General features: G+C 33.7%; 1 protein-coding gene across 2 annotated transcripts in view; it reads left to right on the top strand.

Annotated features, from left to right (window-relative positions):
- The window catches only part of DTWD2 (DTW motif tRNA-uridine aminocarboxypropyltransferase 2), a 113,109-nt gene extending 95,322 nt beyond the window's left edge, over window positions 1–17,787 (top strand). Inside the window, exons 5-6 of one of the 2 annotated variants that reach the window (XM_019746522.3) lie at window positions 9,705–9,833; window positions 15,746–17,787. In XM_019746522.3, coding sequence (XP_019602081.3) covers window positions 9,705–9,833; window positions 15,746–15,916 — 300 coding nt within the window. In that variant the 3' untranslated portion in view covers window positions 15,917–17,787. The remainder of the gene's footprint in view (window positions 1–9,704; window positions 9,834–15,745) is intronic. The other variant, XM_074328577.2, reaches the window with a different exon arrangement.
- The last annotated feature ends 5,412 nt before the right edge of the window (window positions 17,788–23,199 follow it).

Here is a 23,199-nt window from a genome sequence, read left to right as displayed (position 1 = left end):
ATTTCAATTTTATTGATTTAATTGAAGTGTTATAAAGTTATTGTAACAATTTACACTCCCACCTGCAATGTATGGGAGTTGTCCTCTCTAACATTTGGTCATGTCAGGTATTTGAAGTTTCTTGCCACTCTGATGAATGTGTGGTAGTTTCTCATTTGGTGTTAATTTTTTTCTCCATGGTTAGTAATGTGGTTTAACACCTTTTTATATGTTTATTGGCCATCTAGATATTCTTTTTTTTGAAGTGCTTATTGACATTTTTCTTTTAGCTTTTTAGGCTTATTGATTTCTAGGAGTTCATTATGTATTCTGGATTTGAGCTATTTGACAGTTGTGTATATTGCAAATATATTCCCTCTGTGCTTGTCTTTTTATTATTTTTATGCTGTGTTTTGATAAATGGAATTATATATATATTTTAATGTAGTCAAATTTTTTTCAGTCTTTGTTTTCATGGTTAGTGTTGTCTGTGTTTTGTTTATGATATTCAGTCTTATCTCTAGCTGTTCTCTTATGTTATCGTCTAAAAGCTTTAGTGTTTTACCTTTTACTTTTGTCTTTAATTTTCCTGTAATTAATTTTTGTGTTTGTTGTGAATTATGGATCCAGTTTCACTTCCCGCCCCCCATGTGGCTGTCCAGATTATTGCACATTTTTTGTCCCAGCACCATTTTCTGAAAACATCATTTTTAAACTCATTGCATTGGAGTGTCATTTCTGTCATATATCATTTATGCATATATGTGAGAATATATTTCGATGCTTTCAATTCTGTTCTATTAGTCTGTCTCTGTGGCAGTTCCATACTGTTTTTGTTAATGTTGCTTTCCAGTAAGTCTGACTGGTAGGGCAAATCCTTCTACTGTGTTCATCTTCAAGAATAGCTTGGTATTTTTGGCCTTTGAAAGTAACATAGAATTTCAGAGTCAGCTTTATGAAACCCCACAAAAATCTCTTTAGATTTTATGAGGTTACATTAATTCAGAAATCAAATTTTGAGAATTAGCATTTGTACAATATCTAGTCTTCCATTCTAAGACTATATTGTATGTCTCTTTTTATTTAGGTTTTCTGCAGTTCAATATAATACAAAGTGTAATTATTGAGGTACTAGTATGTGGACATTTATAATTTTACATGTTTGGACATGAAGAGTCAAATTATTAGTTATAAGTACACCAAGGTCTTAAAAGTTATGATACTGTATAATACGTGAATTTTTATCATTTAGGTATTTTATACTCTATTGTTCAAAGGAACATAGCAACCTATTGTTAACCAACTCTATGTCTGTCTTTTACTGTTATAAAATCAATTAAACATGACAGATAAGTTATACATGTGAAGAGGTAGAGGAAGATGAGAAAATAACATTGAAAACATTAGGCAGATAAACCAGTCATGGAAGAAATGAAAATTTTTCATTTTTAAAGTGATTTTCAAAAATCATTAGAAAATCTTGGTCTATCTTTTTTGTTTTGTTTTGGAACATTTTAAATAAATATCTAATGATATAGATACAAGATCAAATTACTTTGGTGATTATTGCACATTTTAATGATGCTTAGATCATGTACTTAAGGGCGAAACAAAATACTAGTATTTTCTTTGCCTATAAATACATTTTTAATGAAAATGTTTCTATTTTTTTTATAGGGCTCTAACTCTCAGAATATTTTATTTACCTGGCAAAATAACTTGTTCTTCTCTGGTATTCATAAAACCTCTCTCTCCTGGTTCTTTCTCCTGTTTCTAAGACTGCTTTTTTCTCTACCTTGTCCATAGCTTTTCCTCTTTCATTCTTAAAAGTTGACATTCTTCTGGTTCTGTCTTAAATACCATCTCATCCTACACCCTTGGCCGTGCTGCTCACTGGCTTTATTGCAGTAAAGCTGAGTTGTTCTAACGCTTATTTGTTAGATTGTGAAGAAAGTGTTGTGAATCACCGCCACCCCCACTAACGTCATCAGCCCCAGTACCTCCTCATCCACATCTTTGCCTGTGTGTGTGCTTACTGTATGGCAGGCATCGCTAAGCACTTCATATACCTTAGCTCCTTAAAGCACAATCATCCTCCGAGGTACTAATGTTTTAGGCTCTGAGAGTGAAAAAAACTTGTTTGAGGCCATACAACTATTACCTAGGTTTAAATTTAGGTATCTCTGACTTCACATCTCATGCTTTTAGTTGCTGTGCCTTTCTGCCTCCCAGTTCGTGCACACTATTTTTCTTCAAGGTTATAGATGAGATGTGTTTTTAATAAAACAAAGTAAACATACAATTTAACTCAGAGCGAATTTTAAAATAAAAGTCTTATGTGGCAAATGAACATATGAAGTGATTGTATAATAATATGTGCTTTATTTCACACCTAGGCCAATTTATGATTCACTTTTCAAATGGTCGTTTATGAAGCCATGACAGCTTTGGAATGGGTAGACCTGCTAATTGTTAAATGAAGTTTATCTTGGTGCAAAATAACTAGCAAGACATGATAAAATTGGTTATTACTTTGTTAAGACTAGTAAGTCAGTTTCTAATGTCGTAAATCAGTTTCTAATTTAAGTTTCCTAATAAAGGATATAAATTGACATAAGCCCAATATGAAAAAATGCGTTATGTAAAGATACTTAAGTTGGACAATTTCAATTTCAGTGGAGATTACAAAAGTTAGTTTCTGTGGTGTTGTTCAGCAGTGACTTGTCTTCATTAACTGTCATTGGAAAAAATGGGAATTGGTGCAAAGCAGAAAGCAATGTAAAGATTTGTAATCTACAGTAGCATTCTTCTTTCTGGCGTTGTTTAGTGGCATAAAGTTTTGTTAATTTACTGAAATCACTCTGAAGTTATTGTAGCCAGTAAACTTAAGGAATTTTTTGTTTTTATACCTCATTGATTCCTTTGCTTTTTTTCAAGAAGCTTAGAAATTCAGATAAATCTTCTTTTATTTAATTATGAGAAATTATCATATTTCAGTATTATTTTAAATGTTAGGTTAGTTCTGTGAACCCCCCAAATTTTAAAAGAATAATCATGCCTAAAAACAAAGAGATGGACCATTTGCTAAAGATAACTTCCAATTCTGTGATCTCATGAATCTATGTTTTTACTTTCCTTCTGGATATATTTCTGTACTCATAGTTCCCAGTGATTTCAGATATGGGCTGTATCAGAGTTTTGTTAAAGACAACGGGGAATTACATATTTTTTTAACAGGAAAAACAAGTAATTTACTTGGCTAACTATGTCACTAAACAGAATTTAAATTTTGTATTATTATTTAGAGTTGCTCAAATTTGAAATTTTTAAGTGCTAAAGTTTTAGGCCACTCAATTGTATATTTGCATTTTGAACATCAAAGTTCATGTATGTTGGAGAAGCAACCTATAACTTTATTTCCCATTTTAATGTGTAAGAAAGTGCTAGATTTTAAACTAAATGTATTCTACAAGTTTTTAAAAATGATTTTGGATATGTGCTTCCCTACAGAAACTGTTAATGAAAAGAAGTTTCTCAGGCTAACTAAAAAAAAAAAAAAAAGTAAACAATTTAAGCAATGTGCTTAGGAAGTTACACTGATAGTATAATTTAATCTAAACTAATACCCCTTTTAACTTTTTGTGTGTCAGATTTTCTGAGTTTTAACATTAATCCTTGAATCCCTACTTTCTGTGAAAGCTTTGGAGACTTCATAGTATGGTAGGATGGAGCAAGGCATAGATACTGATAATTGTGAATAACTGTTTTACTTGTGTAAGAGAAGACCCCTCCCTTTATACCATTTTTTAAAATAATTTTTTTACTTTTCAATTACAGTTGACATACAATAGTGTATTAGTTTCAGGTGTAATGATTAGATATTTATACGTTATGAAGTGATCACCCCAATGAATCTAGTACCCATTTAATTACCATACATAGTTATTACAGTATTATTGACACTATTCCTTATACTATACTTTACATCCCCATGACGATTTTGTAACTACCAATTTGTACTTAATTCCTTTCCCCTTTTACACCCATCTCTTCCCATCTGGCAGCCATCAAAAGGTTTTCTGTATCTCTGAGTCTGTTTCTATTTTGTTTATTTTGTTCTTTAGATTCCACATAAAAGCAAAATTGTATGGCATTTGTCTCAATTGCTCCACTCAGCACAAAAACCCTCTAGGTCCATCCATGTTTTGCAAACAGCAAGATTTCATTCTTTTTTATGGCTGAGTAATATTCCATTGTATATATGTACCACCTCTTCTTTATCCATTCATCTGTTGATGGACACCCAGGTTGCCTCCATATTCTGGTTATTGTAAATAATACTGTAATGAACATATGCATGCACATGTCCCTTCGGAGTAGTGTTTTGGTTTTCTTTGGTAAATACCCAGAAGTGGGATTACTGGGTCCTACTTTGTCTCTTCATTTTAAAGTGTATTTTGACTGGTATAAATATTGTTATCCCCACTGTTTTTTAATTTGTTTTCTTTTTTTTTTTAATTTCCATTTTTATGAAGTATCTTTTTCCATTCCTTTACTTTCAGGCTATATGTGTCTTTCAGTCTAAAGTGAGTCGCTTGTAGGCAGCATAAGTAAGGGTCCTGTTTTCTTATCCATCCTATGCCTTTTGATTAGAGCATTTAATCCATTTATATTTAAAGTAATTGTTAATAGATATGTAGTTATTGCCATTTTATTGATGTTTTTGATCTTTTAAATTTTTCCTTACTTAAAGAAGTCCCTTTAAAATTTCTTGTAATAATTGGTTTGGTGGTGATGAACTCCTTAGTTTTTTCTTGTCTGGGAAACTCTTTATCTGTTCTTTGATTCCAAATGATAGCTTTGCTGGGTAGAGTAATCTTGGTTGTAGGTCCTTGCTTTTCATCACTTTGAATATTTTGTGCCAATTCCCTCTGACCTGCAAAGTTTCTGTTGAGAAATGAGCTGGCAGTCTTATGGGAGCTCCTTTGTGGGTAACTAACTGCCTTTTATTTATTGCTTTTAAAATTCTCTCTTTGTCTGTAACCTTTGGCATTTTAATTATGATGTGTCTTGGTGTGGGCCTGTTTGGATTCATCTTGTTTGGGACTCTCTGTGCTTCCTGGGCTTGAATATCTATTTCCTTCACCTGGTTAGGGAAGTTTTCCATCGTTATTTCTTCTAATAGGTTTTCAATTCCTTGCTCTCTCTCTTGTCCTTCTGGCACCCCTATGATACAAATGTTGGTATGCTTGATGTTGTTCCAGAGGCCCCTTAAACGCTCCTCAATTTTTTTTTGGGGGGGAGGATTCTTTTTTTCTTTTTGCTGTTGTAATTGGGTGTTTTCTGCTACCTTAGCTTTTAAATTGCTGATTTGATTCTCTGCTTCATCTGATCTGTTGATTCCCTTTAAAGTAATATTAATTTCAGTTATTGTTTTCTTCATTTCTGACTGGTTCTTTTTTACATTTTCTATTTCCATTTTTGTTTCCTATCTCTTTGTTGAAGTTCTGACTGAAATCATTAAGCATCCATATAACCAGTGTTTGGAACTCTGAATCTGGCTGATTGTTTGTCTCCATTTTGTTTAGTTCTTCGTCTGGAACTTGGTTATGTTCTTTCATTCAGGACATGTTTCTTTTTATTCCCATTTTGGCTACCTCCCTGTGTTTATTTCTTTGTATTAGAGAGCTGCTGTGTCTCCTGGTCTTAGTAGAGTGGCCTTATGTAATAGGTGTCCTGTGGGGCCGAGTGGTGCAGTCTCCCTGTTCACCTGAGTCGGGTGCGCCAGGTATGTCCCTTGTGTGGGTTGTGTGTGCCCTTTTGTTGTAGTTGGTTGCTGTTTGCATGTCAATGGGAGGGATTGACCTTCAGGCTGATTGGTTGTGAGGACTGGTTGTGACTACACTGGAGGAGCTGCTGTGCAGGCACTGACCCTATAGAGCAGGATTTGCTTTAGCAGGGCTCTGGTGTCTGTCTATAGTCTGCCTTTGGTGTGAATATGTCATTTGTGGAGGAGATTAGGTGGTACTCTGGTGTCGTCTAAAGCTGGTTGCTGGCTGTGTTGGTTCTGGGGCCTTTGGGGAGAGGCCCTGTTGCAGGCTAAGATTAGCTGCTGCCTGCGCCCTGCCTGAGGCCACTTCATATGAGCTACAAAGTGACCTGCGGCTGGTTGCCAGCTGTGTTGGGTTTAGAGGTGCCAGGGAGAGGCTAAGCTGCAAACTGAGGCGGCCTGCTGCTAGTGCTGGACTTGGGCCTGCTTAGCAAGAGCTACGGGACGTGCCAAGACCAGATGCTGCTTGATTGGGGTTTGTGAATCTTTGAGAGATTTTTAGAAATTCTGCATGAGCTAAGACAGACTGTTTGGAAAAGTCACTGGAAGCAACTTGGATAGGCCCGCAAGTTGGGTGAGACGGGGTCCCAGGGAATCACCAGGTTGGGCAAACCGTATTAGCCAGGTTGATGGAGACTTAGGTATGGTGGCCGCCTGTGGCTACATGCTGATCAAGGGGAGGTCTCAACAAAGGAACAGTGGCTCCTGCTACCACTTCTATCTGGGAGAAACCTGCCCCTCTAGTCATCACCCTAAGGCCAGACAATTCAGTTCCTGGCGGCTTTTGAGCTGCTGCCCCAGCACTGGAGCTCAGAGCAAGTGATTCTGTCAGCAAGTAAGTCAGTGTGTGGTCCCTTTAAGAGGAGCACCTGGGACTCCAGCCACCCTCCATCTCACTCAGCCACAGTTTTCACTGGTTTTCAAAGCCAGAGTTGTGGGCTGTTTTCTCCCTGGCACTCTAGCTGTGAGCTGGGGAGTCTGGTGTGGGGCTGGGATCCCTTGCTCCTCTGGGGAACCTCTGTAGCTGAGATATCCCTTCCAATTTTTAATTGTCACATGTGGGTGTAGGACCAGCCTGTTCCACGTCTATACCTCTCCTAGTAGCCTCAATGTGGCTTCTTCTGTATATCCTTAGGTATAGGACTTCTATTCAGCTTGACTTCAGTTGTTCTGTACTTTAGTTGTAAGGTTGATGTGGTTGTGAAAGGAGGCAAGCACAGAATTTACTTACTCTGCCATCTTGACCAGAAGCCTATACCATTGTTTTAAAAACTGTGTTCAGAAAAACCCTAAAATTCTTCATGGGTGCCCCAGCCTTGCTTTCTAGCAGAAAAGTTATTTTTTTTCTTGTTTGTTTCATATGTTGGGATTTGTCTAAGAGTTCATCCATTTAATTATTAACCTGGTGATGAAGAGCTCAGGCTCTCATATAAAACTATAGATTCATATATCTGTTCTGCCATGAGTGATTTTGGAACCTTGAGTAGGTTACTCTACCTCTGTGTGCTTCTGTTTCCTCATCTGTAAAATGGAGATAATACCGTATTTCCCTGACTATAAGACCTAGCCAGACAATCAGCTCTAATGTGTGTTTTGGAGCAAACTTTAATATAATATTAATATAATATAATATAATTAATATAATATAATATAACATAATGTAATATAATATAATATATGTAATATAATACTGGGTCTAATATAATATAATATAATACCCTTAGGTCCAGCTGTCTGATTTTCACTGGTGTGAAGGAACTGAGAAATTCAATGACTTGCCTGAGATTGATGAATTATTTTTAGGTTTGATGTAATAATCCAGTCTTTCAATAGATCCTCTTTCTATACACCATGCTTCATTATATGCTATTTTTTCTTTCCTAGAATAATTAATTTTGCCTTGGGTTTTCTTGAACTTTTTTTTCAAGAAGACGAGGCAATTTCTGACACATTGTTATGATGCATGTGACTTCTGAAAAACATGGATCAATAGAGTTTCTGCACTTGCTCATTTACATATTGATTCAATTGTGTGATGAAGCAGAAATAGCATATAAGTATAAAAGCAGGAGCTAGAGAAGATCACATTAACATGCTTTCATAACATGTATGTTAATAATGTGACAGATCTTAGTTATATACTCTTTTAATACTATATCTGGTTACTGGATAATTCCTGGACAGATGATTTGTATAGGATATTCTAAAGACTTATAACATGACAAATTTCAAATTCTGAGTTTTCATACAGCCATGTTGGCCACAGTAAGAAACAAAACTCCTCCTGAAATAAGAAAAAAATCAAATTTATTCCAGTAATCAAAATTTACTGTGAATTTTGTATGTTTCCCAAAGATTTTGTTATAATCAGATGTTTATTATAAATTCCTCCAGTGATGTCTTGGACTTGAGTATTGAAGCAGCAGTTGGCTGTACTCTGTTCTCCTAGTTGATTTGATGAAATATCAAAGCTGTTAGGAATTACAGTTAATCAACATTATGAATTGTTCTTACAATTATTTAATCACAGGTTTTCTTTTAGCATTATACATGTTTCTCAACTATTTTTCTCCATTTCCCTCCTTGCATCTATTTCCCATTGGTAGAAATGTGGAATAATTTTAATATGATCATATGTAAAACCTTATTAGTTAAATATGCTTTAAAGGGTGTATCCCAAAATCAGATACCTTCTGTAATGAATCTTTTATGGTGCCCACTTTGCTTCCCTCTCTCCCACCCTCCCCCACTTTCTTTCTCCCACTTACCCTCTCCACTCTTCTTTCTTTCTCCTCTCCTCTCTTCCTCTTTCTCATCGTGGGACTGCGTGAGAAACAGGAGGAAAAGGACTGAGGGACAAATGCCATGGATGAGAGTTTTAATGGTGTAAAGGAATGAGAGAGTCACAGGACTTGAGAGATTCTAGAAATTAAGAGAGAATACCCGACTTTAATAAATTGCTGTATTAAGACTTAGACACCACTGTCTTCAATCCCCATGCTTAAGTATTTTATGAATAAAAACTGAAATTTTCATCTATCCATACATGTTTAAACGTGAATCTGATCAGAATGTGAGCTAAGGATATGGCTTTATGAGTGTAAGATCACTTGAATTTCATTAATTAAAATAGGTGTGAAGTTGACATTTGAGTCTTTTATTGACTTTGTCTCAGTCATTAGGTCTCAGCTAAAATATTATCTTCATAGATAAAAATATGTATAGTATGTTACTTTTTATCTAAAAAGAGAGGACATACATATGTATGTGTTTTTATGTGTATGTGTGTTTGTCCATGTGTGTTTATACACATTCACACCCATACAGACATACACCTATCAGTTTATATTAGGAAATAATGGAAGAATAAACCATAAAATAAAAAACCCAAATGTCAATTCTCCAAAGTGATTAAACCATTTTCACTCCCACTATAGTGCATGAAAGTTTTTCATTTGCTCATATCCTCCCTATTTGATGGTGTTAGTCTTTTTTATTTTAACAGTTCTGGTGAGTATGAAATGTTATCTCATAGTGATTTTAATTTGCATTAAATCATGTTGAGCACTTTACATGTACTTATTTGCCATTTTTGTATCTTCTTTATGAAGTGTCTGTTCACTCTTTCGCTCACTGGGAGGGAGGTTATTAGTCTTTCTGTTTTTGACTTGTAGAAATTTATGTGCATTATGTGCATTCTTTGTCAGATATTATATATGTGAAAGTATCTTCTTTTTAACAATAACAAAAGGATATTAATAGAAGTTACCGATACATTTAATATTTTTTAACTGGCAATTTTACATGGAAATTAAAGTAATTAGTATTTAAATAATAGATTTTATAGTTTTAAATTTAAAACAAAAATTACATTCTATTCTGTTTTTGGTTTCAGGTACAGTTAAAAACTAGCGTTTCTAGTCAGTATGTAATTCGGACACAACCAACTAATAGGTGCCTTTCTACACTGGAGTGTGCAGCTGTTGCTCTTTCCATCTTGGAGAAAAATAATGACATACAAGAGGTGTGTATGTGTTTGGAAGGTTATGTAGTTTTTGAAAATAGGAGTTCGGTTAGATTTTATCTAGAAAATTTAGAAATGCACAGCTTGTTAAATTTGTAGCTCAAGTGACAAATAGAATGTATCTGTGATAGAAATTTGTGTATTTTTATTACCTTCTTTCCCCCTCTGGTATTTTTTTGTGTTAGTTTAGCATTCCAGATTGCATTATTTAAATATTCATTCTAAGCTGTGCAAACAGCATTTGTAATATGCTAAATTGCTTTTATGTATCACAACATTAAGTAGTTTTTTGTGGAACTAGATTTTTCTTTCATATTTTGTATTTCTATTCTTGTATTTAGTGTTTTTTTGTACTCAACTTTTTCCTTTCTAATGAAAAGATGAACATTTTACAGAAACATTATTTTTTTGCATTGGTTCTTTTATTTGAGGAGGTATACCAACTTCCTGTGTATCTTATTAGCCATGCTTAGAGTATAAAAAAGATAATTTTTTTGAGAAAAACGCCTGCATAATATGAAAAGGTTACAACCTGCAATCATCATTTTATTTAATTTCTGTGAAAGCCTGAGATTACGTATGTAATTAATAATCAGTAAAAAATAATGCTTCAGTGTGCTCATTAACATCTTAGTCTTTTGGAACATGTAAGAAACTTTGCACTTATTGCAAAAGAAAAAAAATAGTGAAATAAAACTTACATTGTTAGGGTTTTTTAATCACCGAAAAATTTTGATAAATACAACGCCAAAAGAAAAGTCAGAGGATAACGAACATAATTAAATGAAGTTTTATAACTCCCTCCTGTCTCTCTCCCTCATTATACACTGTGGTTACTATTATAAGAGTGTGCCTTAGCCATGAAGGAAATTTCAATAATGGATAAAAGCTAAGGTCAGTGTAACTGGACTAGCAACCAAGAAAAAGAACAAAAGGCATGCAGAGCAAAGAGATTTAAAGAATGCCAGAAGCAAGCACTGAATTGCCTTTTCTTCTCCCTTACCCTAAGCCATGGAAAATGTCAGATCTGGAGACGCTTCTTTTGATGAAAGAAGTAGGATTTCATGAGATGGAGTGTGTGTGTGTGTGTGTGTGTGTGTGTGTGTCCCCGTGTGAGTAGACTTTGTTTTAGATCTAGGCAATTTCTCTTCCTCTGTTCTCTCTCCTTTGAGGGAAAAAAAATCATGAGGGACCCTAGAGTCTTATTCCAAATGACCAGGGAGTGTTCTCAGACTTTTCTCCCTCCCCTCTAACCTTATCACCTACTTCTATGTACCTGGCCATCAGCACTTAATATACCCTTATACTTGTCTTTCTGTATTATTTATTCACCATCATTCCTGTATGTTCTTGAGGGAAAAACAAAACAAAAACTACACTGTTTTTAGCTATCCTAAAGATGAAACCCAGTGCTATTGTTTAAGCTTGCTTTCCGTACAGTCTCTGTTTTTCTAGGATCAGCCAACATCAGACCTAGGACCCATTAAAAGTTCAAATCTTTAGGGAAAAATACAGTGTTTTTGCTATAGATTTAAAACTTTCTTTCCTCTCCTTTTCGGTTCTGAAAAGAATCCTCTGTGGACTTATTTTATATCTCTTAGTCTCACAACTGGAATTGGATTTTTAGAGCAATCATAAATAGAAGCTTTAATGTTGGTAGTGGTGGTGGTTTAACACTAGTAGCTGTAATATCATAGGGCTAGGGTTTGGGTGGGGTTTGTACTACTAATGCTGCTACTGTCCCCCCCTTCCCCAGTTTTACAAGATACATTATTCTAGGATTAATTAATATACCATCATAGCAGGACACCGTCCTATGTTTTGAGTATAATATCTAGCAACAGGCAAAGTTTAAAATACGGTGATAGGACCCTTCGTCTTTTCAGCTTAGATTGTCTGTGGATCAAATTGAACATAAAATGCAAAAGTAATAGTGAGGTTCTAGAGTTTTCATTGTGTTTGCTTTTTGTCCAACCAGAAGTACTAGTTGTCCAATAGTTGCCAGGAGTAGGAAGAGGATGTTTGACAATCAGATGTGTGACTTGGGAGGTGCTGATAAGATGGTCGGTGGGAGCGTGAGCAGAAGAAATCCGTAGTGAAACATCCCCAGTTGCTTATTACAGATGGCAAAAGTTAGCTTTCTAGTGGGGGAACCCCAGTCTAGCCAGTTTAAATCTAACAATAATAATAATAATAATAATAATAATAATAATAATAATAATAAATTAGTACATTCCTGTGAGAAACACAGTTACTCTCTGCTCTGAGCATAGATGTTTTTCTTTTCTCGGGAGGCATACAATTCCCCCCCCCCCCCCATAACCATGTATTAATGGCATCCTCCTGAAACCTTCAGGTAATGAAGGAGAGTAGTAATTTTTCAGCTGGCTTCATTCTAGAGGTAGGGCTCCTCAAAATAAAGAACTTGGCATAGAATAGCCTTCAAAGCCTGTTGATTCATCCTCACCCTTTATTCTTGAGCAGTTTTTCAAACACTTGGAAGTAGCTTGATAGGAGCTTTAAGCAGGTTTGAATGAAAACTTCTTCACTTAATCATCATCACTTTTTGCCAGTGGACAGTTCATGTAATCTCCTTATGCTTGTTTTCTTATCTGTAATGTTAAAAAAAAAAGCCTCATAGTGTTGTTGTGAGAATTGAATGGGATAATGTGTGTTAATTGCCTCAGATCAGGCCCTTAAGAATAGTTCATCCTTTTGCCCCATCTTTCCCCTCTGATTCTTGCCAGTAGAATGAGAAACATTTTGATATAAAAGTTAGTGATTTTCATTCCACTACTTTACCAGGGCTTTTCGTACCTTGGAAGCCTTGAACTTGGGAATCTTTTTTAGTATAGACCCTTCTCTACTTATGAAATTTTACCTTATGAGCTTTTTTCTTTTTTGTCCCCCATTTTCACATTGTTTATTTTTCGGGTGCTAAATACAGTGTTTTTTTTTTTGTTTGTTTTGTTTTTTGGTCTCTTCGTGGATTGCTTGATTGATTGATACTAGTTTCAGGTGTACAAAACAGTGTAATAGACATTTATACCCCCACAAAGTGATAGCCCCCCAACCCCGTCTATTACCCCTCTAACATTGTATATAGCTATTAAAATTCCATTGACTTTATTCCCTATGCTGTACTCCACGTCCCGTGATTGTTGTTGACATTCAGTACTATTCAGCTTCAGCTTCAGGTGTACGGTATAGTGGTCAGGCATCTACACAGTCTTATGAACTTTTGTAACTACTTGTAGTGAAACTACAGCCTAAGTGCCTTAGCTGCACCCAACACCAGCAGTTGGTAATAATGGTCCCTTGAAAGCTCTACAGATAAAAGAATTTATGAAACAGTGATTTTCCCCCAAATAAACTTTTAGGAACTACCTTTTTTTATAAATAGAGGATTTCCTTTGTTCCTCTAAACTGTTCCATCTCTCATATAGCTTCTCACATTGCCTCATGTAGAGTGTTATTTATTTATATAGAAATGCTATCACTTATTATCAAGCCAAACACTTTAAATGCATCATCTTAGTGTACCATGATAACTTTGTAAAGTAGACATTATTTTCCTCATTTTTACATATGAAGAAAATGAGGCAAAAAGAGGTTACATAACTTACCTGGGAACACATAGCTAGTAAGTCTTTGCATCAGTCAGGATAGGCCAGGGTAGGCTGCAGTAACGTAAAACTCCAAAATCAGAATGGCATAACACAACAAAGGTTCATGTCTCTCTAATGCTGTCTGTCCAGTGTGGTTGCCAGGGGGCTTTCTGCTCATTGCAGTCACTTAGGGAACCAGGCTGATGGAAGCATGTCCAGGCATGTCATTGTACTTTCTTCAAGGAGGGAGTAAGGGAAGGTGGTGAGTCGTACACGTATACAGCTTTTAAAGCTTCTGTCCAGAGGTGGCACACATTATTCGTGCTTCCATTTTGTTAACCAAAACAACTTACAAGGCCATGCCTAACTTCAGAGCGGGCTGGAAAATGCAGTCTGATCATGTGCCAAGGATGCGTGAATAGCCCTAGTGACTACCGCAGATGGAGCAGGGATCTAATCTGCATCTGTCTATCTCCAAAATTCATTCTCTTAATTACCTCAGAAAACTGATAGGCGCTTATCTTAAGGAGGTAAAAGTTGGAGGCCCTTAACCATAGGAATATTCGTATTTCTCCTGCCTATGAAGAATGTAATAAATGTCATAAAACAGCAATAGAACCTTCAATTGTCTCAGTCTGTGTATAGTCCTAGGTATGTTTCCTAGGCAGGATGTTTCAAAATCCAGTCAGCCCACTATGTTGACTCTGTAAAAGTAATATGTAGTCATTTCCACATTTCCTCTCGTTTGAAGAAATGAAGATACTAAAAGAAATGATGAGAACATACCTAAGGGGCTTTCTACAGTGATGTCATGCAGAGTTTTGCCAGGGTGGTTGTCTTTTTCTTGTTGAATATCAGTTGGGAATGACATTTCGTTGCATGTAACACAGCACTTACTGTAGTGGTTGAACCATACAGGAGTTTCTTTTCCTCCTGTAAATTAGAAAGCTGAGGTGAGCAGTCCAGGGCTGGGGATGCAGCCTGAAAAGGACATCAGAGACCCAGATTTTTCCTGTCTTTCATCATCATATATATTTGGTTTTAACCTTTATGTTTATTGCCCTGTAATCACATGATGGTTCTTCTACCTCTAACAATCATGTTCCAGGCAAGAAGAAAGAGTAAAAGCTTATGCCTACTAAGTCTGTCCTGTTTTAAAGAGTATCTCTGAAACCCCCCACCCAAGGACTTCACTTACATCTCATTGGATAGCTTGTGTCATTAGCAAATGTAATATTCCTAGCTGGGCATTTTGCCACCTTGAATAAAATGTTGGATTTTTTTAATAAGGAGTAAAGGAGTAGAAATGAAGCAGCAACTATCAATGACTGCCACAATTTGTAAGAGTTCATTGTAAATTAAAGCTATTAAGCCCTTTTCTACCACTTACGTTGTGTATGTGGGGGAATAAATTTTCACAGACATTGTGAAATTTTTGTAGTTAAATCCATCAGTTTCTTTCCGTTATTCCTTTTTTTCATAACATTCTGCTCAATTTGTTGCTATTGTTATTTAAAAGATTTAATTTCGATCGGAGGTCTCTCAGGTCCAAGGAAAGAATCTGACTCAAAATATGTTTAAAACACTGGTATAGTGTTTTCATTTAATTTTTTTTTTAATTTGAATAACTTTAGGAAAAGCATATGCTCCAGTTGTTTTATAAACTCCAACATTCTGTTTTCTTATGGGTATACCAGGTTTACTCACATGTTTATGTTAAATGGCTGACCCTATAGGTATTTGAATTGAGACAGTACGTACACAGTTAGAATTATTTTGAATGTACGAAAACCTGGATATCTAACTTGTATTTGGTCCAAGACTAGTGTGAATTAGTAAACCACTTACCATTACTGCCATCATCTAATTGTTATCAGGTAGCAAGAAGCTTGTATCAGTCGGTACTTGAAACTGAATTAACTAATCTTTATGTAAAGGTCTCTTGTGGTCTGCTTGTTACAGATTAAATTATTATAATGACAACAATTGTTTCATGGTGTTTGAAAATATTAATGTATGAAACTAAATTCAGACTTTATTATCTATATGGAAAATAGATTTGTGTCTTTTTATTGGAGTTACTTAGTGGTATTTAGGTATCTTAGATTTATTAGAGTACCTATAGCTTTTCATAGTTAAAAGCCAATGATTATGATGATGATGATGATGACGATGATGATGATAATAATAATAAACGTAATTCTTGTTTCTGAAGGAAAAAATAACCTAGGTAGAATATCATTACTGTCATAGACACTCTTTTTAGTTTTTTTGTTTGTTTGTTTTTTGTTTTTATCTTAACAGACTTTGCTTCGCCCTCTTCAAGCTTTATGCTCTTTCCAGCTTCAGCACGGTGCTCAAATTCGCCTCAGCAAGGAATACCTTCTGAAAAATGGATTATATCCTAAGCCGATGCCAAAGAACAAACGCAAACTCAGGAAAATGGAGCTGTTAATGAACAGTGTTAAAATTTAGTACAATGTTCTTACGGTGCTATTTATGGTGTCTTCAGCTGACAATACCAGGTTAACTTTTCATACAATTTAAGTCTGTGTTTTTTGACTGTCTAAAGAATGAGCGTTGCATACCAAACTTGCCCAGAAGAAGGATATAACACAAATAGCCATAAAAGCAAACAAAAAAAATTACACCGATTCAGTAAAAAGAAAAATTTTATACTGAGTTTGTTTCAAAAAATGTGCCTCTAATACATTTTTTTCAGATCCATAATCTGAAATGTGATTAGTTGCTGAACTGGCTTAGATGTTTATAAAATGGAAGGAAATTGTGCCTGATTGGGACAGTATTGTTTCCATTAATGTTTCATAGATAATTACGTGTAGATCTATAGTAGAGGATACCTACATCAATTTGCAATAGTGTACATGAACTTTATAGTTTGTAATAAGTAACAAAAGAAAATAATAAGTAGTTTAGACTGAATTTATATATTTTATAAAATAGTACAACAGAATTAGGAAAGTAAGTACTCTTTAGGGACTAAACTTGAACTCAGTTAATTGATTAAATGTTCAATTAAGGCCCCTAATTTTTTTTATTAAGGTATAATTGACATATAATATTATATTAGTTTCAGATATACGGCATATATCTGATTTGATATTTATGTATTGCAAAATGATCGCAACAGTACATCTAGTTAACATTAGTCACAATGCATAGTTATGGCATTTTTTTTTCTTGTGAGAACTTTTAGATTTACTCATAGCAACTTTCAAATATTCAGTCCAGTATTGTTAACTGTAGTCACCATGCTGTACATCACATTCCCAGGACTTATTTATGTTATAACTGGAAGTTTTCACCTTTTGACCCCCTTTACCTGTTTTGCCCATCCTGAACCCCCATCTCTGGCAACCACCAATCTGTTCTGTGTATCTATGGGCTGTTTTTTGTTTTTGTTTTTTAATAATTCCACATATAAGTGATATCGTATGGTGTTTGTCTTTCTTTGTTTGACTTATTTCATAACTTAGCACAATACCCTCAAGGCCCATCCATGTCACAAATGGCAAGATTTTATTCTTTTTATGGCTGAATAATATTCCATTGTATGTGTGTATATATTTGCATATCACATTTTATTTATGCATCTATCTATTGATGGACACATAGTTTGTTTCCATAACTTGGCTATTGTAAATAGTGCTGTAATGAACATGGGGGTGCACATATGTTTTTGAGTTAGTGTTTTCATTTTCTTCAGATAAATACCCAGAAGTGGAATTGCTGGATCATATGGTATTTCTATTTTTAATTTTTTGAGGAACCTCTATACTGTTTTCCATAGCAGCTGCACCAATTTACATTCCCACCAACAGTGTATAAGTGTTCCCTTTTCGCCACACCCTTGCCAACACTTATTTCTTGTCTTTTAGATAATACCCATTTTTTAACAAGTGTGAGGTGGTATGTCATTGTGGTTTTGATTTGCATTTCTCTGATGGTTAGTGATACTGAGCATCTTCTCATGTAACTATTAGCCATTTGTATATCCTCTTTGGAAAAATGTGTATTCAGGTCTTCTGCCCATTTTTTAATCAAATTGTTTTTTTTTTTTTAAATTATTGTTTGTTTTGCTATTGAGTTGTATGAATTCTCTGTATATTTTGGATATTAGCCCCTTATCAGGTATATGATTTGCAAATATTTTTCTCCCATTCTGTTGGTTGCCTTTCATTTTGTTGATGTTTTTTTTTCCTCGTATTTTTGTTTTTTGCTGTGCAGAAGCTTCATAGTTTGATGTAGTCCTACTTGCTTATTTTTGATTTTTTTGCCTTTACTTTTAATGGCTGATTAAAAAAAGAAATTATTTTCAAGACTGATGTCAAAGAGCGTACTGCCTCTGTTCTTCTAGAATTTTTATGGTTTCACGTCTTACATTCAAGTCTTTATTCCATTTTGAGTTAATTTTTGTGTAATTTTTTAAGTTAATTTGGTGTAAGATGGTGGTCCAGTTTTATTCTTTTGCATGTGGCTGTCCAATTTTCCCAACACTGTTTATTGAAGAGACTGTCCTTTACCCTGTGGGGCTAAAAAAAATAATGTTTTTCCTCCCACCTTCTAAGTTCTTCTAGCTGGGCTAATAATCAAATTAAAATAGATAGATTAACAGGGGAAAAAATCAAAATTTAAATACATGCACATGGGGAATTCACATAACCATGAAAATTCCAGACAGTGAGGCAGTATTGGGTATATAAGACATTTTTGGACAAAGGAGAAAGGAGAGGGTGAGGTGTTAGATTTCAGAAGTGAGAATGGGTAATTTACAAGTACTCGAAGAAGAATGGAACACACATGGCAGGCAAATTCTTGCTGGGCAACTCAGAAACAATGGGACGTGGTGTATCTAGCTAATAGGGCCCTGTCTGATGTTGTCTTATTTTCCATACTTAATTCAAATTAGGCTAAGGCAGCATTCTAAGACTTCCTTCCCAAAGCAGGTTTCTCTGTCTGCGTCTCTTGGGCAGGAAATGGGAGAGGGTTAAAGGTTCTTTCTGAGGCTTGTTTCTTAATAAACAGCTGAAAATCAGTATCCCCAAAACCAGCTTCAAGGTGGCAAAATTTTGGGTCCCTTTAATCCATTGTATATTCTTGGCTCTTTTGTTGTAAGTTAATTGATCGTGTATGTACGGGTATATTTCTGGGCTCTCTCCTGTTCTCGTGATCTGTGTGCTTTTATGCTGATATCATACTGTTTTGATTACTATAGCTTTGTAAGATAGTTTGAGGTCAGGGAGCATGATGCCCCCATCGTTGTTCTTTTTCTCAAGATTATTTTGGCTATTTAGAGTCTTTTGTTCCATATAGATTTTAGGATTGTTCTATTTCTGTGAAAAATGCCATTGGTGTTTTGATAGAGATTACATTGAATCTATAATTTGCTCTGGGTAGTAGCCCAAATTTTGAAATAGCACGTGTTTTTTATTTGTAATCATTGTGGATAAGTTTAAAATTTTCAGTATTCATTGCACCAGTTTATTGACTCTGATAGACTAGTTTTATTGAAGTTTTCATATGACATAGCTGAAGTAGAATATAATACAACTGTAATTTCAAGAACATATTTCTGTAACTAGGTCTATTTAAAACTTTTTTTGTGGGCATAAACTTTCAATTTGAGAGAATGAATTTCCCCTATCTCCTTGGTAAAATATTTTCTGAGATTTTGTATAGAATAAGAGACGTGTATGTAATATATATTTATATCTAACTTAAATCTGCTACAGTTAAATACATATTTTGGCAAGAAGAGGGGACTTTGTTTTATTCTTCATGACTTCTAGAGCGTCTTGTGTCCAGTCATAGGATGTAAGGAAAAATTAAACATGAGTTTTAAAAGTAAGCTTCATATATATATATATAGACATACACCAGTAGATAGTTCTGACCATTTTCATCCTTATTTATTAGTTTATTGCAAACCCTTATTAAAAGCTTTAATGTTGATCGTAATTAGAAAGCTAATGAATGTTTGGGGAAACTATGCAGAAAATATTTTAAAATATTAAAAGTTAGATTTCTCTCTTCTACTGTTGACTTTTCTTGGATTTAAAAACAAGTTAGCTCATTTATAATCTAAAAAACTTATTATCAAGTTATTATCTAGGTGTAATAGAAAATAATATATAATAATTATAATGGCTTCTTAAACATTTTTTAAAAAGAAATTTCCTACAGAAGATACTATTTAAGTCTTAAAAATTTATTTTAGTTCATGTTGACATTTTTAGAATAATTACTCCTTTTAAATACTGTATTTAGGGTATTTTTTCGAACACTTAATGAAGTTTAAAATTTGATGGTTTTGGAAATGTGTAAAATTTTAAAAAGAAAAAATATATAGTTTTCCAAATTATTTTACTGACCTCCTAAATTATTTTACTAATTTTTAAAATTGTTTTATTGACCTCTTAACAGTATGATTCCATCTAATCTTCTGTAGTGTACAATACTTGTTTAGTTACTTGCTCTTATTAAGCAGTTATGACAATTATTATTAATGTTTTCAGTTACTAAAAATTCTCAAAGTATGTAGTATTTTATGAGGCTTTTAACTGAAAATTCAATCTGGCTTTTAAAAGTTGTTACTTTTTGTTGTATTAGGTGGCTTTTAAAATCAGATGCTTTATATTTACTTGATTTGCCTGGACTAGTTTCAGGTTTTGTGGATTTTGTAACCCATAGTAGACTTTACTACACTCTACACTTTGTGGGCTGATTGTTTTGTGAATTACTGAAACCATGTAACTCAGAGGACAGTATTCTGTTACATACACGGTGACTATGCGACTGTGCGTTTAGCCCAGTTGTGAAAGTCACTGTGTAATGTGTGATATTTGGGAGTTTCTTACACACATGAATAAAGAGTTGAGAACTACACTATATGAAATGAGTTACAGTGCTTGCCAGCTTTCTGTAGCTTGGATTATAAGATTTCTTATGTGGAACATAAAAGTTATATTATGAAAAATTATGTTCCCCCACTTTAAGACTCCGAACCCATTTTTTCTTAGTCATGACCATTACAATTTTAGGGTTTTTTTCCTAAAGATTTTGGAAAGAGCAAGCTCCTCACTACCACTATTGTTAGTGAATTATGTAGACGAGCACTTCTACATAACCTCTTCAGTCTCTTCATCACATATCCCCACTTATTGCCCCAAATTGGCTGTTTTTAAATGTGAAATTTCTAAAAGTGTTATTAGCAATTCCTTTCCCTTGAATGATGCTGAATTTCAGGGAGGTAACTAGTTGACTCTTGAATACAGCTGTCATTGGTATAGAAGTAAATGTTATTGATAAAAAAAATGCTCTAAGTAAAATATTAGGTTTGACTTAATGAATGCAAAAGTTTTCTATAACTGGACTTTTACTATGTAGATTTATGCCTTAAAAATAGGTATGAATGGATATTTTTATAGGTACATTTACTGTTTTTAGATGTAATGAAACTTTGCATTTAATTATGTCCCATAGCATAGAATGAATCGTTAACTTTTTTTAAAATTAAAGTTTATTAGGGTGACAATGGTTAGTAAAGTTACATAGATTTCAGGTGTACAATTCTGTAATACATCATCTATAAATCCCATTGTGTGTTCACCACCCAGAGTCAGTTCTCTTTCCATCACCATATATTTGATCCCCTTTACCCTCATCTACCACCCTTCGACCCCCTTAGAATCACTAACTCTTAATTTGTCCAATCTAAATTTTTTGTTTATTAGGTTTGCTTAGCATATTACCCCTCCTTTCTCTTTTTCAACTTTATTGAGGTATCTTTGATGAATAAAATTGTAAAATATTTAAGGTGTACAACATGATGATTTCATAAACATATATGAAAGGATCCCGCCATCAAGTTAATTAACACATCCATCACCTCACATATTTCTTTTTTGTTTTTTGCGATAACATTTAAGTTCTACCCTCTTAGCAAATTTCAGTTATATAATCTAGTGTTATAAACTATAGTCACCAATGTTTTCCTCCTTTCTCTTTACACTTTCTTTTTTCTTTCCAGACTCCTCCTCCTCTTCTCTTCTCTCTCTCAGTCCTCTTTCCTTTTCTGTTATCCTTATACTGTATATTAGTTTTTTTTATTTTCATTTTTTATTTTCACTAATTATTTCTGTATTGTTGCAGAAGTATTTTTCTTTACAAACGATCCAATTTTGGTCTCAACAATTTACAATTTTATATTTAAAATTTGTCTGGGAAGTTAGTGTGCCAGGACTGGCTCCATGCTGATGACTCAGTTCCCTTACTCTATTAAAGAAAGCATATTAGAGAAACAAGTGATTGTTTTTTAGTCTTTAATAAATGTTCACTTGAATTAACAACATAATAATTTTTTAAGGAAACTTATTGATATAAGGAATTTAAAAAAAAAAACAAATTGATATCCTTTGAATAAGAAATTATAATTTACTGTTATTTCAAAGTATATTAAGGAATAAAAACATTTTTAAAAGCACATCTGCCTCAGGATTATTTTCATCACAGATATACTTCTCATTGATTTTGCATGCTAATAACAGTTACCCATTTCTGCCCCAAAATATGTTATTTACAAGGTGAAAAATCTATTATATATTTTTGTATGTATGTAATTTTATGGGAAACACTAGTTGATATTAAAAAGGCAATAATTTACAATGTGATCATCAGATTTTACAAATATAATTGTGTTTTATTTTGGCTTTATTAAATAGTTTTATTTCTAAAATTGCTTCTTTATAGAATCAAAGAAGAAACACTTTTAAATGTATATGCAAAACACTGATTTTGGATCTAAAATGTAAGCTTTTATTTTTTCCATTTCTGGAATATCTACAATTATAGAAACAAAATCATATTTTATATCTGTCGTTTTAACATATTTTAATACATACTTTTTTAGTTATCTTAAGAACTCTTGCAAATTCAAATCGTATGTGTCAAATAATGACAGATACTTTCACCCATGGCATATATAATCTATCAAAAAAAAAAATCTCTGTTTTGTGAATAAGGTAAGAGTAAAGATCAATAGAAATAATGAAAAATTTTAAGGGAAAATATGTTAACAAATTGGCTAGTCCTTTTATGAAGTGTTTGTTCAGTAAGTTAAAGTAGGAAAAATGGATTATGATGTCAGTTTTTGATTTTTCGTTTGTGCTAATTGATTTCATTCCTTTTAAGAGTACTGGTCCTCATTTTAACTTAGAGTTTTTAAATGTCTTTGCTGATGGGGTAAATATTTCTTACTTAGTATTAAACATTTATAATTTATAATATCTAATATTCAGTGAATTCTTAATAAAATGTTAAACCTAACTTCCATTTAAAAAATTGTTAAATTACTAATAACTTAGTAGTTATTTTGAATAATGCTTTTACTATTTTTTGTTGATAACAAAAGTTACTTGAATTATTTTAAAAAATGAATTGCTGTTTTATTTTTGTGGTGATTCTCACTAACAGCATTATTAAAATATCAGGAATATTCAATTTGAAATATATGAATTATTCCTAGTATTTAGCATCAAATAATTTATTGGGTAATATATCCTTCCAGGCATTTACCATTATTTTGGATAATGGACATGATGATTTTAGTAGTGAAATCGGCTTGTGTATCCATAAAAATATCAGTTTTCAGTACACAGTAAAAGTATAAGTTCTGTGTTTTATGTCTGTCTACTACTAGTAGATCTTGGTTTACTTAGTGTTTGTCAGTAATCAGTCCA

Source organism: Rhinolophus sinicus, chromosome 3 (assembly GCF_057876585.1).
Source record: "Rhinolophus sinicus isolate RSI-liver-muscle chromosome 3, RSI-T2T, whole genome shotgun sequence".
NCBI lineage: Eukaryota > Metazoa > Chordata > Mammalia > Chiroptera > Rhinolophidae > Rhinolophus > Rhinolophus sinicus.
The sequence above is the reverse complement of the archived record's forward strand: the minus strand, read 5'-3'. Positions and strand labels throughout refer to the sequence as shown.